The 14,438-nt window shown below is 46.3% G+C and overlaps 1 protein-coding gene across 10 annotated transcripts in view; it reads right to left on the bottom strand.

The window, feature by feature from the left end:
- Positions 1-8,597: 8,597 nt before the first annotated feature.
- The window catches only part of DLG4 (discs large MAGUK scaffold protein 4), a 393,288-nt gene continuing 387,447 nt past the window's right edge, over positions 8,598-14,438 (bottom strand). For all 10 annotated transcript variants that reach the window (XM_077261457.1, XM_077261458.1, XM_077261461.1 and 7 more), the window contains one exon: positions 8,598-9,434. In XM_077261457.1, coding sequence (XP_077117572.1) covers positions 9,328-9,434 — 107 coding nt within the window. In that variant the 3' untranslated portion in view covers positions 8,598-9,327. The remainder of the gene's footprint in view (positions 9,435-14,438) is intronic.

Raw genomic sequence — 14,438 nt, 5'->3', positions numbered from 1 at the left:
GTCGGCTTATACTCGGGTCGGCTTATACTCGGGTCAGCTTATACTCGGGTCGGCTTATACTCGGGTCGGCTTATACTCGGGTCGGCTTATAGTCGGGTCGGCTTATAGTCGGGTCGGCTTATAGTCGGGTCGGCTTATAGTCGGGTCGGCTTATACTCGGGTCGGCTTATACTCGGGTCGGCCTATACTCGGGTCGGCTTATACTCGGGTCGGCCTACAGTCGGGTCGGCTTATACTCGGGTCGGCTTATACTCGGGTCGGCTTATACTCGGGTCGGCCTATAGTCGGGTCGGCTTATACTCGGGTCGGCTTATACTCGGGTCGGCTTATAGTCGGGTCGGCTTATAGTCGGGTCGGCTTATAGCCGGGTCGGCTTATAGTCGGGTCGGCTTATAGTCGGGTCGGCTTATAGTCGGGTCGGCTTATAGTCGGGTCGGCTTATACTCGGGTCGGCTTATACTCGGGTCGGCTTATACTCGGGTCGGCTGATACTCGGGTCGGCTTATACTCGGGTCGGCTTATACTCGGGTCGGCTTATACCCGGGTCGGCTTATACTCGGGTCGGCTTATAGTCGGGTCGGCTTATACTCGGGTCGGCCTATAGTCGGGTCGGCTTATACTCGGGTCGGCTTATACTCGGGTCGGCTTATACTCGGGTCGGCTTATACTCGGGTCGGCTTATAGTCGGGTCGGCTTATAGTCGGGTCGGCTTATAGTCGGGTCGGCTTATAGTCGGGTCGGCTTATAGTCGGGTCGGCTTATACTCGGGTCGGCTTATACTCGGGTCGGCTTATACTCGGGTCGGCTTATAGTCGGGTCGGCTTATAGTCGGGTCGGCTTATACTCGGGTCGGCTTATAGTCGGGTCGGCTTATACTCGGGTCGGCTTATACTTGGGTCGGCCTATAGTCGGGTCGGCTTATAGTCGGGTCGGCTTATACTCGGGTCGGCTTATAGTCGGGTCGGCTTATAGTCGGGTCGGCTTATACTCGGGTCGGCCTATAGTCGGGTCGGACTATAGTCGGGTCGGCTTATACTCGGGTCGGCTTATACTCGGGTCGGCTTATACTCGGGTCGGCCTATAGTCGGGTCGGACTATAGTCGGGTCGGCTTATACTCGGGTCGGCTTATACTCGGGTCGGCTTATACTCGGGTCGGCCTATAGTCGGGTCGGCCTATACTCGGGTCGGCCTATACTCGGGTCGGCTTATACTCGGGTCGGCTTATAGTCGGGTCGGCTTATAGTCGGGTCGGCTTATAGTCGGGTCGGCTTATAGTCGGGTCGGCTTATAGTCGGGTCGGCTTATAGTCGGGTCGGCTTATACTCGGGTCGGCCTATAGTCGGGTCGGCTTATAGTCGGGTCGGCTTATACTCGGGTCGGCTTATAGTCGGGTCGGCCTATAGTCGGGTCGGCTTATACTCGGGCCGGCTTATACTCGGGCCGGCTTATAGTCGGGTCGGCTTATACTCGGGTCGGCTTATAGTCGGGTCGGCTTATACTCGGGTCGGCCTATAGTCGGGTCGGCCTATAGTCGGGTCGGCCTATACTCGGGTCGGCTTATACTCGGGTCGGCCTATAGTCGGGTCGGCCTATAGTCGGGTCGGCCTATAGTCGGGTCGGCCTATACTCGGGTCGGCTTATACTCGGGTCGGCCTATAGTCGGGTCGGCCTATACTCGGGTCGGCTTATACTCGGGTCGGCCTATAGTCGGGTCGGCTTATTGTCGGGTCGGCTTATACTCGGGTCGGCTTATACTCGGGTCGGCTTATACTCGGGTCGGCTTATACTCGGGTCGGCTTATACTCGGGTCGGCTTATACTCGGGTCGGCTTATACTCGGGTCGGCTTATACTCGGGTCGGCTTATACTCGGGTCGGCTTATACTCGGGTCGGCTTATACTCGGGTCGGCCTATAGTCGGGTCGGCTTATACTCGGGTCGGCCTATACTCGGGTCGGCCTATACTCGGGTCGGCCTATAGTCGGGTCGGCTTATACTCGGGTCAGTTTATACTCGGGTCGGCTTATAGTCGGGTCGGCTTATACTCGGGTCAGTTTATACTCGGGTCGGCTTGTAGTCGGGACGGCTTATAGTCAGGTCGGCTTATAGTCGGGTCGGCTTATACTCGGGTCGGCTTATACTCGGGTCGGCTTATACTCGGGTCGGCCTATAGTCGGGTCGGCTTATACTCGGGTCGGCCTATACTCGGGTCGGCCTATAGTCGGGTCGGCTTATACTCGGGTCAGTTTATACTCGGGTCGGCTTATACTCGGGTCGGCTTATACTCGGGTCAGTTTATACTCGGGTCGGCTTATAGTCGGGACGGCTTATAGTCGGGTCGGCCTATACTCGGGTCGGCTTATACTCGGGTCGGCTTATAGTCGGGTCGGCTTATACTCGGGTCGGCTTATACTCGGGTCGGCTTATACTCGGGTCGGCTTATACTCGGGTCGGCTTATACTCGGGTCGGCTTATACTCGGGTCGGCCTATAGTCGGGTCGGCTTATACTCGGGTCGGCCTATACTTGGGTCGGCTTATACTCGGGTCGGCCTATAGTCGGGTCGGCTTATACTCGGGTCGGCCTATACTTGGGTCGGCTTATACTCGGGTCGGCCTATAGTCGGGTCGGCCTATACTCGGGTCGGCTTATACTCGGGTCGGCTTATACTCGGGTCGGCCTATAGTCGGGTCGGCCTATACTCGGGTCGGCCTATACTCGGGTCGGCTTATACTCGGGTCGGCCTATAGTCGGGTCGGCCTATACTCGAGGATATTCGGTAATATGGGGGCATCCTTTTCCCGTGGGTTTGACTATAATATAATGCCTGATCCCTTGCACTGCTGAGGTGGTTACCTCTCTGCCTGTCTGCACCTCCGTGGAGTATGGGTTACTTTATTTAACCTGGTTTATTTGTTCTTTTTGATATTTAATAAAGGTTGATACGGTTTTTTAGTAAAATTAGCGCCTGGCACTCATTTTTCTCCTATTTGCCATAGATATACAGATGTCAGTGACACACACATATATATACTGTATACAGGAGCTCGTCACTAAATTATAATATTCAAAAGTTAATTTACTTCAGTTGTTCAATACAAAAAGTGAAAGTCCTATTCTATAGAGTCGGAGGAATATTAGGCAGCATCCATCTGAAATAAGACGGATTACCTGATGTCAGTGTAGACTAATAACCAACGAGGAAAGGTACAGGCATCATAAAAATGGGATCACCACACCAATAATATTAGTACAATATAACAAAGCTTTTATTAGACAACACCACAATAACTGTATTTTTAAAAACAATTAAAACCCCCCACAAACAAAAATGGGAGATAAGGGTCCACACAGTATGAGTAAAATACTCATAAAGACAATGCACAGTCTATATCACCTTTATAAATACAGTTCTCAGAGTGCGATCTAATACACCATAATGTGGGCCACATAGTACATGCATGCCGGGTCTCCTAAATGATGTACACTCAGATAACCCTAATATCACAATACCATAGTCAATGTGCAAAATTACACAGCAATACCCCACATGGATTAATAAGGGTCCCCGAATATCCAGGGGGCGCAATGAGATTAATTCCTATCCAACAGGAAAGTGTGTATACCAATATACAAAGAACCGCACCTAGAGACCCGGTATCTTACCCCCACACAGTCACACGGGTAATCTCAATCAATAGCAAAGGAGACTGTGACAAAGTCAGACCCACGTGTATCGACGCCTAAGCGTCTTCCTCAAGGTCCACCTTGCTATATGATGTTTTCCCGTATAGCACTAGGTCGTATTCTACGATAGTGTGACTCCAACCTTAAAAGACGCCTGTACAGTTAGGTCCATATATATTTGGACAGATACATTTTTCTAATTTTGGTTATGGACATTACCACAATGAATTTTAAACAAACCAATTTAGATGCAGTTGAAGTTCAGACTTTCAGCTTTCATTTGAGGGTATCCACATTAAAATTGGATGAAGGGTTTAGGAGTTTCCGCTCCTTAACATGTGCCACCCTGTTTTTAAAGGGACCAAAAGTAATTGGACAATTGTCTCCAAGGCTATTTCATGGACAGGTGTGGGCAATCCCTTCGTTATGTCATTCTCAATTAGGCAGATAAAAGGTCTGGAGTTGATTTGAGGTGTGGTGCTGCATTTGGAAGGTTTTTCTGTGAAGTAAACATGCGGTAAAGGAGCTCTCCATGCAGGTGAAACAAGCCATCCTTAAGCTGCGAAAACAGAAAAAAAACCCATCCGAGAAATTGCTACAATATTAGGAGTGGCAAAATCTACAGTTTGGTCCATCCTGAGAAAGAAAGAAAGCACTGGTGATCTCATCAATGCAAAAAGACCTGGGCGCCCACGGAAGACAACAGCGGTGGGTGATCGCAGAATAATCTCCATGGTGAAGAGAAACCTCTTCACAACAGCCAACCAAGTGACCACCACTCTCCAGGAGGTCGGCGTATCAATATCCAAATCTACCATAAAGAGAAGACTGCATGAAAGTAACTACAGAGGGTTCACTGCACGGTGCAGCCACTCATAAGCATCAAGAAGAAAAAGGCTAAAAAACATCTAAAAAAGCCAGCACAGTTCTGGAAGAACATTCTGTGGACAGATGAAACCAAGATCAACCTCTACCAGAATGATGGAAAGAGAAAAGTATGGCGAAGGCGTGGTACAGCTCATGATCCAAAGCATACCACATCATCTGTAAAACCCGGGGGAGGCAGTGTGATGGCTTGGGCATGCATGGCTGCCAGTGGCACTGGGTCACTAGTGTTTATTGATGATGTGACACAGGAATGAATTCTGAGGTCTTCAGAGCCGCCATACTGTGTGCTCAGATCCAGCCGAATGCAGCCAAACTGATTGGTCGTCGTTTCATACTACAGATGGACAATGACCCAAAACATAAAGCCAAAGCAACCCAGGAGTTTAATAAAGCAAAGAAGTGGAATATTCTTGAATGGCCAAGTCAGTCACCTGATCTCAGCCCAATTGAGCAGCATTTCACTTGTTAAAGACTAAACTTCAGACAGAAAGGCCACAAACAAACAGCAACTGAAAACCACCGCAGTGAAGGCCTGGCAGAGCATCAAAAAGGAGGAAACACAGCGTCTGGTGATGTCCATGAGTTCAAGACTTCAGGCCGTCATTGCCAACAAAGGGTTTTCAACCAAGTACTAGAAATGAACATTTTATTTAAAATTATTGAATCTGTTCAATTACTTTTGGTCCCTTTAAAAACAGGGTGGCACATGTTAAGGAGCTGAAACTCCTAAACCCTTCATCCAATTTTAATGTGGATACCCCCAAATGAAAGCTGAAAGTCTGAACTTCAACTGCATCTGAATTGTTTTGTTTCAAATTCATTGTGGTAATGTCTATAAACAAAATGAGGAAAATGTTGTCTCTGTCCAAATATATATGGACATAACTGTATGAAGCTAATCTCTTACCAAGAAGTTCCCGCAAAGTCCTACTGATAAAAAAAGACATGTACTGAAGCAGATACAATGTGCCAAAGAACACATCAACTGGCCTAAAGAGAAATGGAGAAACATTTTATGGACTGATGAAAGTAAAACTGTTCTTTTTGGGTCCAAGGGCCGCAGACAGTTCATTCGAAGACCCCCAAACTCTGCATTCAAGCCACAGAACACTGAAGACTGTAAACCATGGTGGTGAAGCATCATGATATGGGCAGGTTTCTCTTACTATGGTGCCAGACCTATTCACCGCACACCAGGGATCATGGACCAGTTTGCAGATATTAAAATACTTGAAGAGGTCATGTAGCCTTACACTGAAGAGGATATGGCCTTCAAATGGGGTTTCACCAAGACAACGACCCTGAACATGCCAGTAAACAAGCAAAATCTTGGTTCCAGTCTGACAAAATTGAGGTTATGGAGCGGCCGGCCCAAACCCCGGACCTTAATCTGAAAGAGCACTTGCGAGGTGACATTAAAAATGCCGTTTCTGAGGCAAAGCCAACAAATGCCAAAAAAATAGTGGATGCAGTCCAAGCATCCTGGGCTGGAATAACAGGTGACAGGGGCCAGAAGTTGGTTGACTCTACGCAATATAGATGTGAAGCAGTTCTAAAAAAACAAAAAACTGGTGTTATACAACTAAGTATTCGGTTAGTGATTCACAGGAATGCGAAATCATCATAAAAAAGTACAAAAGACAAATGCAGACACTGCTGTTTATTAGAACGGCCCAATGTTCATTTTCTGTAAATTAGTTAAAAATTATATGTGTGCAATGTTCCCAATGCTAGAAATAAAAACAAGTGGAGAGACTTTATGATAAACTCATGTTTCTGAACACACCACTATTATTATGAACACTACTGTGCACTTTACCTTTCCTGAAAAGCCACAGAAGCTGCAACATCGCTAACCAAACACCACCATGAAGACCAAGGAGACACAGTTGCTGAGAAGTACAAGTCACGGTTAGGTTATAACAAATATCCCAATCTCTGATGATCCCCCGAAGCACCATAAAACATGGTGGTGGCAGCATCATGCTGTGGGGATGTTTTCAGCAGCAGGAACCTTGGAAATGGTCAGAGTCGAGGGGAAGATGGATGGTGCAAAACACAGGGATATTCTTGAGCAAAATCTGCTTCATTCTGCTTAATCTAACCTAAATGAACTGTAGCAGTGTTGTCTTGAGGAATGGGCAAAAATCCCAGCGGCAAAACATGCAAAGCTCATAGAAGCTTGTCCAGAGACTTGCAGCTGTAGTTGCTGCAAAGGAGGCTCTACAAAGTACTGACTTTAGGGGGTGAATAGTTATGTACACTGAAGTTTTCAGTTAGTTTGTCCTATTTATTGTTTGCTTCACAACAAAAAGAAAGCCAAACGTTCACAGATGTAGATATGTTCTTTACATGAACTAATACAAATCCTCAAAACAAAAATTGAAAGTTATGAGGTAGCAAAACATGAAAACTGCCAGAGGGGGGTGAATACTTTCTCAAGCCATGGTAACTACTTATTGGTGTAGGACCCTTCCATACATCTATTTGGTTACTTAGTTGACAGATGGAAGAAAGGGTCCTACACCACTAAGTGTAGTTTAGGACCCTTCCATCCGACGTCTGTGGTGTAGGATCGTTCATTTCTTCTGAGTATCCAGTGGTGTCCAAAGCTGTAGTACCCTTCCTTTCAACTGACTGTTCAGTGGTGCAAGACCCTCCCTTTCATGTGACTGTCCCATGCTTTAAGACTTTTTATTCCATCTGACTACTCAATGGTTTAGCACCCTCCCTTCCATCTGACAACCTAGTGGTGTAAGACTCCTGTCTGTACGACTCTGGCTTCCATCTGACTATGTGGAGGCTTGTATCCATTTGACCAGCCAGTGGTGTAGGAATCTTCCTTCTGACTACTCAGTGGTTTGTGACTCTTCTTTCTATCCGACTACTCAGTGGTGTAGGACCCTTCTATCTATTTGACTTACCAGTGGTATAGGACCACTCTTTCCATTTGAATCGGTAGTGTAGAACCGTTGCTCAAATCTGACAACTATGGTGTAGGACCTTTCTTTTCATCTGAACATTCAGTGGTGTAGGACCCTTCCTTGCTTCCATGACTGCCCAATGTTGTAGGACCATACCTTCCATCGAACTACCCCGTGGTGTACGAACCTGATTTCTGACTACCCAGTGGGGAGTCTTTCCTGCAATATGACTGCCCAGTGGTGTATGAACCTTCCCTCTGACTACTCAGTGGTGTAGAACCATTCCTTCTATCTAACCACTCAATGGTGTAGAACTCTTCCTTGCATTAGAGTAGCCTAGTGATGTAGGATCCTAGCGTTTGTCTGATTATTCACTAGAGTAGGACTCTGGATTCTATCTTTTAAATCTGTTGGACGGCCTTCCACCTGACTGCCCTGTGGTGTTCAACCATTCCATCCGACTACTCGGTGTCACAGAACCATTGCACCACTTTCTTCAATATGACTAACCAGTGGTGTAAGACTGTTCCTTACATCTGAATGTCCTGTGGTGTAGGATCTTGCCTTCCATCTGCCCAGTGGTGTAAGACCCTGCCATCCGACTGCCCGGTGGTATAGGACCCTTCCTTCCATCTGACTACCTGGTGGTGTAAAATCCTTCTTTTAATCTGACTACCCAGTGGTGTAGGACCCCGGATTCTGCCTTCCCAGTTCTGAAGGACCCTTGCTTCTGACCATCTAGCTTGAAGGACCCTGGCTTTTAACTACCTAGCTTTGAAGGACCCAGACTTCTAACTATCCAGTGATGTATGACCCTGGCATTTAACTACCCAGTGGTGTAAGACTCTGGCTTCTAACTACCCAGTGATTTAGGACCCTGGCATATGAATATCCAGTGGTTTTGATCCCTGATGTCTGACCACCCAGTGGCTTTGGACCCTGATGTCTGACTACCTATTGGTGTAAGACCCTGACTTCTGCCTACCTAGTTTTGTAGGACCCTGGCGTCTGAGTACCCAGTGGTGTAGGACATTGGTTTCTGACTACCCAATGATATACATCCCTTTGTTACATCTGAGCAAAGACCACAAGACGACAAGTAAATATATAACATTTTATTTATCCACATAAAATAGTTTTATTTTTTATTACTGTACGTATGTAACCCTTTACCTTCCCAGGCCCTGTAGTTCACGGCTCTATTACGTTGTGTCCTGAAGAGCATTAGGTCTTAAACTTCTCACATAACAGGGCCTGAAGAACATTTTACACTAAACCCCTCCATGGCTTTGTTTGAGAGCTAAGGAGACATCCATAAATCTACTGCCCCTAACAGGGGAAGTTATTGTCCATATTGCCCACTGCTCTTAGGGCATGTGCGTGGGGACAGGGGGCAGAAAATAATGGTGTATTTGTCCATTAATTCCAAGTCCTCTCTCTTCCAGTATAAGACGCATGCACAAAATAAACGCAGACAGCGAGATAAAAAACCAGGACTAAAAGTCTTTTTTTATACAATAGGCTCAGCCCACAGCAGGGGCTGGCTCACAAGGAAACACCTCCCACGAGGAGCTGAACAGCAGAACCAGGTTGTGTTCTAGAGAGTTTCTGCATGTAAAAGATACACAGAGAAAGCCCTGTAGACATACAATATCTAAGTCTCCGGTCGGAGGATATGTCAGCCCCGTTCAGAAGTAATCAGGCACTCCAGGTAGTGGTGGCAACATGAGCCAGGTAGATGCCGGAGTGCCTTATTGCCTCCGGATACACAATGCTCCAGGAGAGAGAGGTCTCCTCTATGTACGGCGGGATTGGAGAAGGAGGTTGGTTTTAAAGTCTTTCTCTGGAAGGAACCCAGATGTAGGGCCCTGAGAGATCCTCGATGATCCCCTTAATTTTATGGTAGACCTCTTCAAAGCTGTCCCCCTCGACCACCGCTGTGGAGAAGAACATAAAGACAGATTGTAACAGAAGTTAGAATTCTCTACTACAAACACATTAGTCGTGTACGGAGGATATACATTGGCACATTTGGCATGAACTGAGTAAACATGGGCCCACTAATTGTGTGCTGAGTGTAGACATGGGGACTGTAGGCATGTACTGAGGATATATATAGGCATGAACTGAGGGGGCTTGTGCTGAGAGTACAAATGGGAACACTAGGCGCGTGCTGAGGATAAACATTTGTACACTAGGTGTGAACCAAGAGTAGATAAGGGCACCTAGGCACGTGCCGAGTGTAGACATGGACAAACCAGTTGGGTGCCGACAACACACCAGGTGTGAACTGAGCGTAGACATGAGCACACTAGACGTGTGCTGAGAGTAGACATGGGAACACTAGGAGTGTGCTGAGAGTAGACATGGGAACACTAAGAACGTGCCAAGAGTAGACAAAGGAACACTAGGAGTGTGCTGAGAGTAGACATAGGAACACTAGGAAGGTGCCGGCAGTATACATAGGAACACTAGATGCGTGGAGAGGGTAGACATGGGAACACTAGGAGGAGCATGCTGAGAGCAGACATAGGAACACTAGGAGCGTGCTGAGCGTAGTAGACATGGGAACACTAGGAGTGTGCTGAGAGTAGACATGGGAACACTAAGAACGTGCCAAGAGTAGACATAGGAACAATAGGAAGGTGCCGGCAGTATACATAGGAACACTAGATGCGTGGAGAGGGTAGACATAGGAACACTAGATGCATGGAGAGGGTAGACATGGGAACACTAGGAGCGTGTAGGAAGTAAACATTAGGTGTGTGCAGAGAGTAGACATGGGAACACAGAGCGTGCTGAAAGTAGACAAGGGAACACTAGGTGTGTGGAGAGAGTAGACATGGGAACACTAGGTTTGTGGAGAGAGTAGCCATGAGAACACTAGAGGCGTGCTGAGGGTAGACATAGCACACACCTAGTTTTCCTGAGAGTAGACATAGGAACATTAGGTGCGTGGTGAGAGTAGCCATGGGAACACTAGGCGCATGCAGAGAGTAGCCATGGGAACACTAGGCGCATGCAGAGAGTAGCCATGGGAACACTAGGTGTGTGGAGAGAGTAGCCATGAGAACACTAGGGGCATGCTGAGAGTAGACATAACACACACCTAGTTTTCCTGAGAGTAGACATAGGAACATTAGGTGCGTGGTGAGAGTAGCCATGGGAACACTAGGCGCATGCAGAGAGTAGCCATGGGAACACTAGGCGCATGCAGAGAGTAGCCATGGGAACACTAGGTGCGTGCCGAGAGTAGCTATGGGACCACTAGGTGTGTGCCGAGAGTAGCTATGGGACCACTAGGTGTGTGCCGAGACTATCTATGGGAACACTCGGTGCATGCTGAGAGTAGGCGCATGCTGAAAGTAGACATGGGCACACTAGCAACTACAAAGGTTCAGAATCTGAAGGCGGTAAAAACCTTCCTGTCCGGCTTTAGGAATCGCTCAAAATCTGCTTTTAACTACCGTAAATGCATTCATGTCTGCGCTACAGTCTACGTTCAAGATAATGTCCAGCGAAGTGAGCAAGGATATAATGCAGCGACCTGTGGAACTCCATTTAAGTGTTACTCCAAATACAGAGCGACGGCCTAAAAACACAGAGATGCTCCATATACATATTATTACCTACATTTTTGTGAAAAAGTGTTTTCCCCTTCCTGATTTCCAATTCTTTTGCATGTTTGTCACACTTAAATGTTTGAGATCACCAAATAAACTAAAATATTAGACAAATGTAACACAAGTAATCACAGAATGCAGTTTATAAATTAAGGTCTTTATTAAAAGAAAAAATACAAACCTACATTGCCCTGTGTGAAAAAATGATTGCTCCCCCTCCCTTAAAACCTAACCGAAATTAACTGTGGTCTATCACATCTTTGGGAAGCTGAGTTCACATTCCCTAGCCACATGCAGGCCTGATTACTGCCACACCTGTTCTCAATCAAGAAATCACTTAAATAGGACCTGCCTGACAAATTCATGTAGACCAAAAGACCCACAAAAGCTAAACATCACGAAGCGATACAAAGAAATTCTGGAACAAATGAGAAACAAAGTAATTGATATCTATCAGCCTGGAAAAGGTTATAAAGCTATTTCTAAAGCTTTGGGACTCCAGCGAACCACAGTGAGAGCCATTATCCACAAATGGCGAAAATATGGAACAGTGGTGAACCTTACCAGGAGTGGCCGGCAGACCAAAATTACCCAAGAGCCCAGCGACGACTCATTCAAGAAGTCAGAAAAGACCCCACAACAACATTCAAAGAACTGCAGGCCTCACTTTCCTCAGTTAAGGTCAGTGTTCATGACTTGATATGGCTACGGTTAGGTGGATTCATAACAGGCTTTTAAGTTGACGTTTGTTGTAACATATTGCGTTGTTACCCTGGATGACAGAGATGCGGGGTAATTGAAAAATAGATCTTTGTTAATATGTCGATTACACATTGTCTAGATCAGCCAGTTTTTGACCTGCACAACAGAGGACAAACTATGCAAATTGATTAAAAAATCAAACAATGTGGGTTAACCTCATCACCCCTGCCCCTTGACCTGTGGATGATGGCTTGAAGGACAACAGTTGTAAACTATATAAAGGGAATATGCCTCTGTACCAAGACACCCAAAAGATCCAGAGATCCAAAGAACCGGAGACTCTTTATAAAACCACAGCCAAAAACACTCTACAAGACAGCAGCCAGGACATCATTATTGTTCCATCGCAAGGGACACAGATTTGACATTCTACAGGATGTCAGCTTAGGGGACTAAGGGCCGGCAGAAAAAATACAGATCTGCTCCATTGACAATCACTGAACCCATAGGGAAGTCATGATTTAGACCCACCGGTCACCTGGGCCCCATGGATATTTGGGAAAGCCAGGATTGGGACCCACCGTCATCTGGCTCCATAGTTCAGAGAAGACAGGTTGTGACCCTCTGGTCACCTGGCCTTGTAACTCAATGGACTGTCAGCTCTCTAAGCTGGTTGCTACCTCCTCTCTGTGCGTGCCACAGGTGGGGGTAGCCAGCTCCGTAAGCTATGAAGTCACAGCTGCTGCTATCCTGGTGAGTCAGTGGAATGGTGAGCCTGTAAATTTGCACCATCTTGGGTATTGTGCTGGGTATGTTCTGTGTGTTATTTGCCGGTTTTGTGGTTCAATAAAGTATTGCCACACTGTTTTTCACCCTGTGTTATTTGAGTAGTATTATGCCCATGGCAAAAATAAAGCCTGGGATGATTCCTGGTCCATGAGGTCTCGAGCCAGCAGACTAAAGCACCCGCTGACCCTAATGTCTCCACAGATACACCTTCCAAAACGTTAAACTTTTTTATGTCCCATTAGATCTGGCATAGAAGTAACAGCATTTCAGAAAAGGAACATCATACCAACAGTTAAATATAGTGGAGGTAGTGTGATGGTCTGGTGCTGTTTTGCTGCTTCAGGATCTGGAAGACTTACTATAGTAAACGGAACCATGAATTCTGCTGTACCAAAAAAAAAAACCAGAAGAGGAATGTCCGGCAATCTGTTCGTGACTAGTGATGAGCGAATTTGTTCGGAAAACGATCGCAAAGCATAAATTCGGCACGAATATGGCACATTCAGATTCATGATCGGAAACACGAGAAAAATTTTATAAAATCGGAAAAAAATTGGTAACATTTGTTAAAAGTGTGGGAAAATATTTGAATTGCAACAAAAGTATTTTCAGCACTTTAGCAACGATAATGATGGTGTATCATGTGCGTTTGGCACGTGTTTGATGTACTGACAATGGCTTGTGTCATTGGCTGCTGAAATCACGTCTCTCTCCATATAAATAGCAGACATCTTGTTTTAGCGCCATTTTGACACTAATGCAGAGAGGCTGCTCCTGACGCTGGCACTGTTAGCAGCAAGATTTCAGCTAGTTAGTTAGGCGGTTGTATATCAGTCACATATGGTAGGTAGCTAGTGTCCAGTGTGGTTGTTAAATTTACCTTCCAGCATTTTTTTTGCCGTTACGGAGGTCCATTGTCACAATCCATGTTTAGATCTGTGGCAGATCTGGCTTCTCAGATTAAAACTTTTCTCCTTTCAGGCAATCGGGGGTTAATGCAGTATTTCCTTTTGAAGACCAACCTGGCTGGAGAAGGAGCTTGCTGAGTGCTGTGGTTCTTCTGCTGAATTATGAGATCTGGTGCCTTACTCTGCTGTACGGTGCATTGCAGCAGAAACAGCTAAGTGTGGTGTTAATTGTTTCTTTATCCCTTTGTTGCCTGTAACTTTCCCCTGTGTTGCATTAGTGCAGCGGTGGGACCAGTGGTATCACCTGCCAGCTCCCTACTTAGGGATAGGAGCAGGGCAAGTGAGGGCTTAGGTATCCTGCTCAGTGACGGGGTGAAAGAACCCATATAGGGACGTCAGAGAGATCAGGGCACATCCTTAGGAGAGTGCAGCTGGTGTCCATTTCCTGGTTCCCTATCCTAGGTCTCACTGTTGTTATTGTGTCCCCGGTGTACCCTTGTGTGTTTCGCCATTTTGTGACCGTCCACTCGTTGGGTCACGCGAGGACATTTTGTGACATCCATAGACAAAGCCAGTAGGGCACATGTCCTACAAGTGTGTTGTGCACTGCTTTAATTGTGCTCCATGCACAAGTATAGCATACTGATTAATATTTTTTCACTAGCTAAATGTGAAACAGCCGCTGTATTCCACCTTGTCATTTAGTGCTGTGGTGATATGAAGCTGTCTGCAGACCTCAAGCACATTAAAATATTCATTTTTTTCTGTTGATAAACGTTATACAGCCCGCTATATCTAACCTTTCCATTTAAGTGGTGTTGAAATTGTTCTGTGTGTAGAGCTGATGCACATTATTAAAATATATATATATTTTTTTTTTGCAAACGTGATACAGCAGCCAAGATCGGAGTTTAAAATA

This window comes from Ranitomeya variabilis, chromosome 5 (assembly GCF_051348905.1).
Source record: "Ranitomeya variabilis isolate aRanVar5 chromosome 5, aRanVar5.hap1, whole genome shotgun sequence".
Classification (NCBI taxonomy): Eukaryota; Metazoa; Chordata; class Amphibia; order Anura; family Dendrobatidae; genus Ranitomeya; species Ranitomeya variabilis.
Note: the sequence above shows the minus strand (reverse complement) of the source record. Positions and strands in the feature narration are given on the sequence as shown.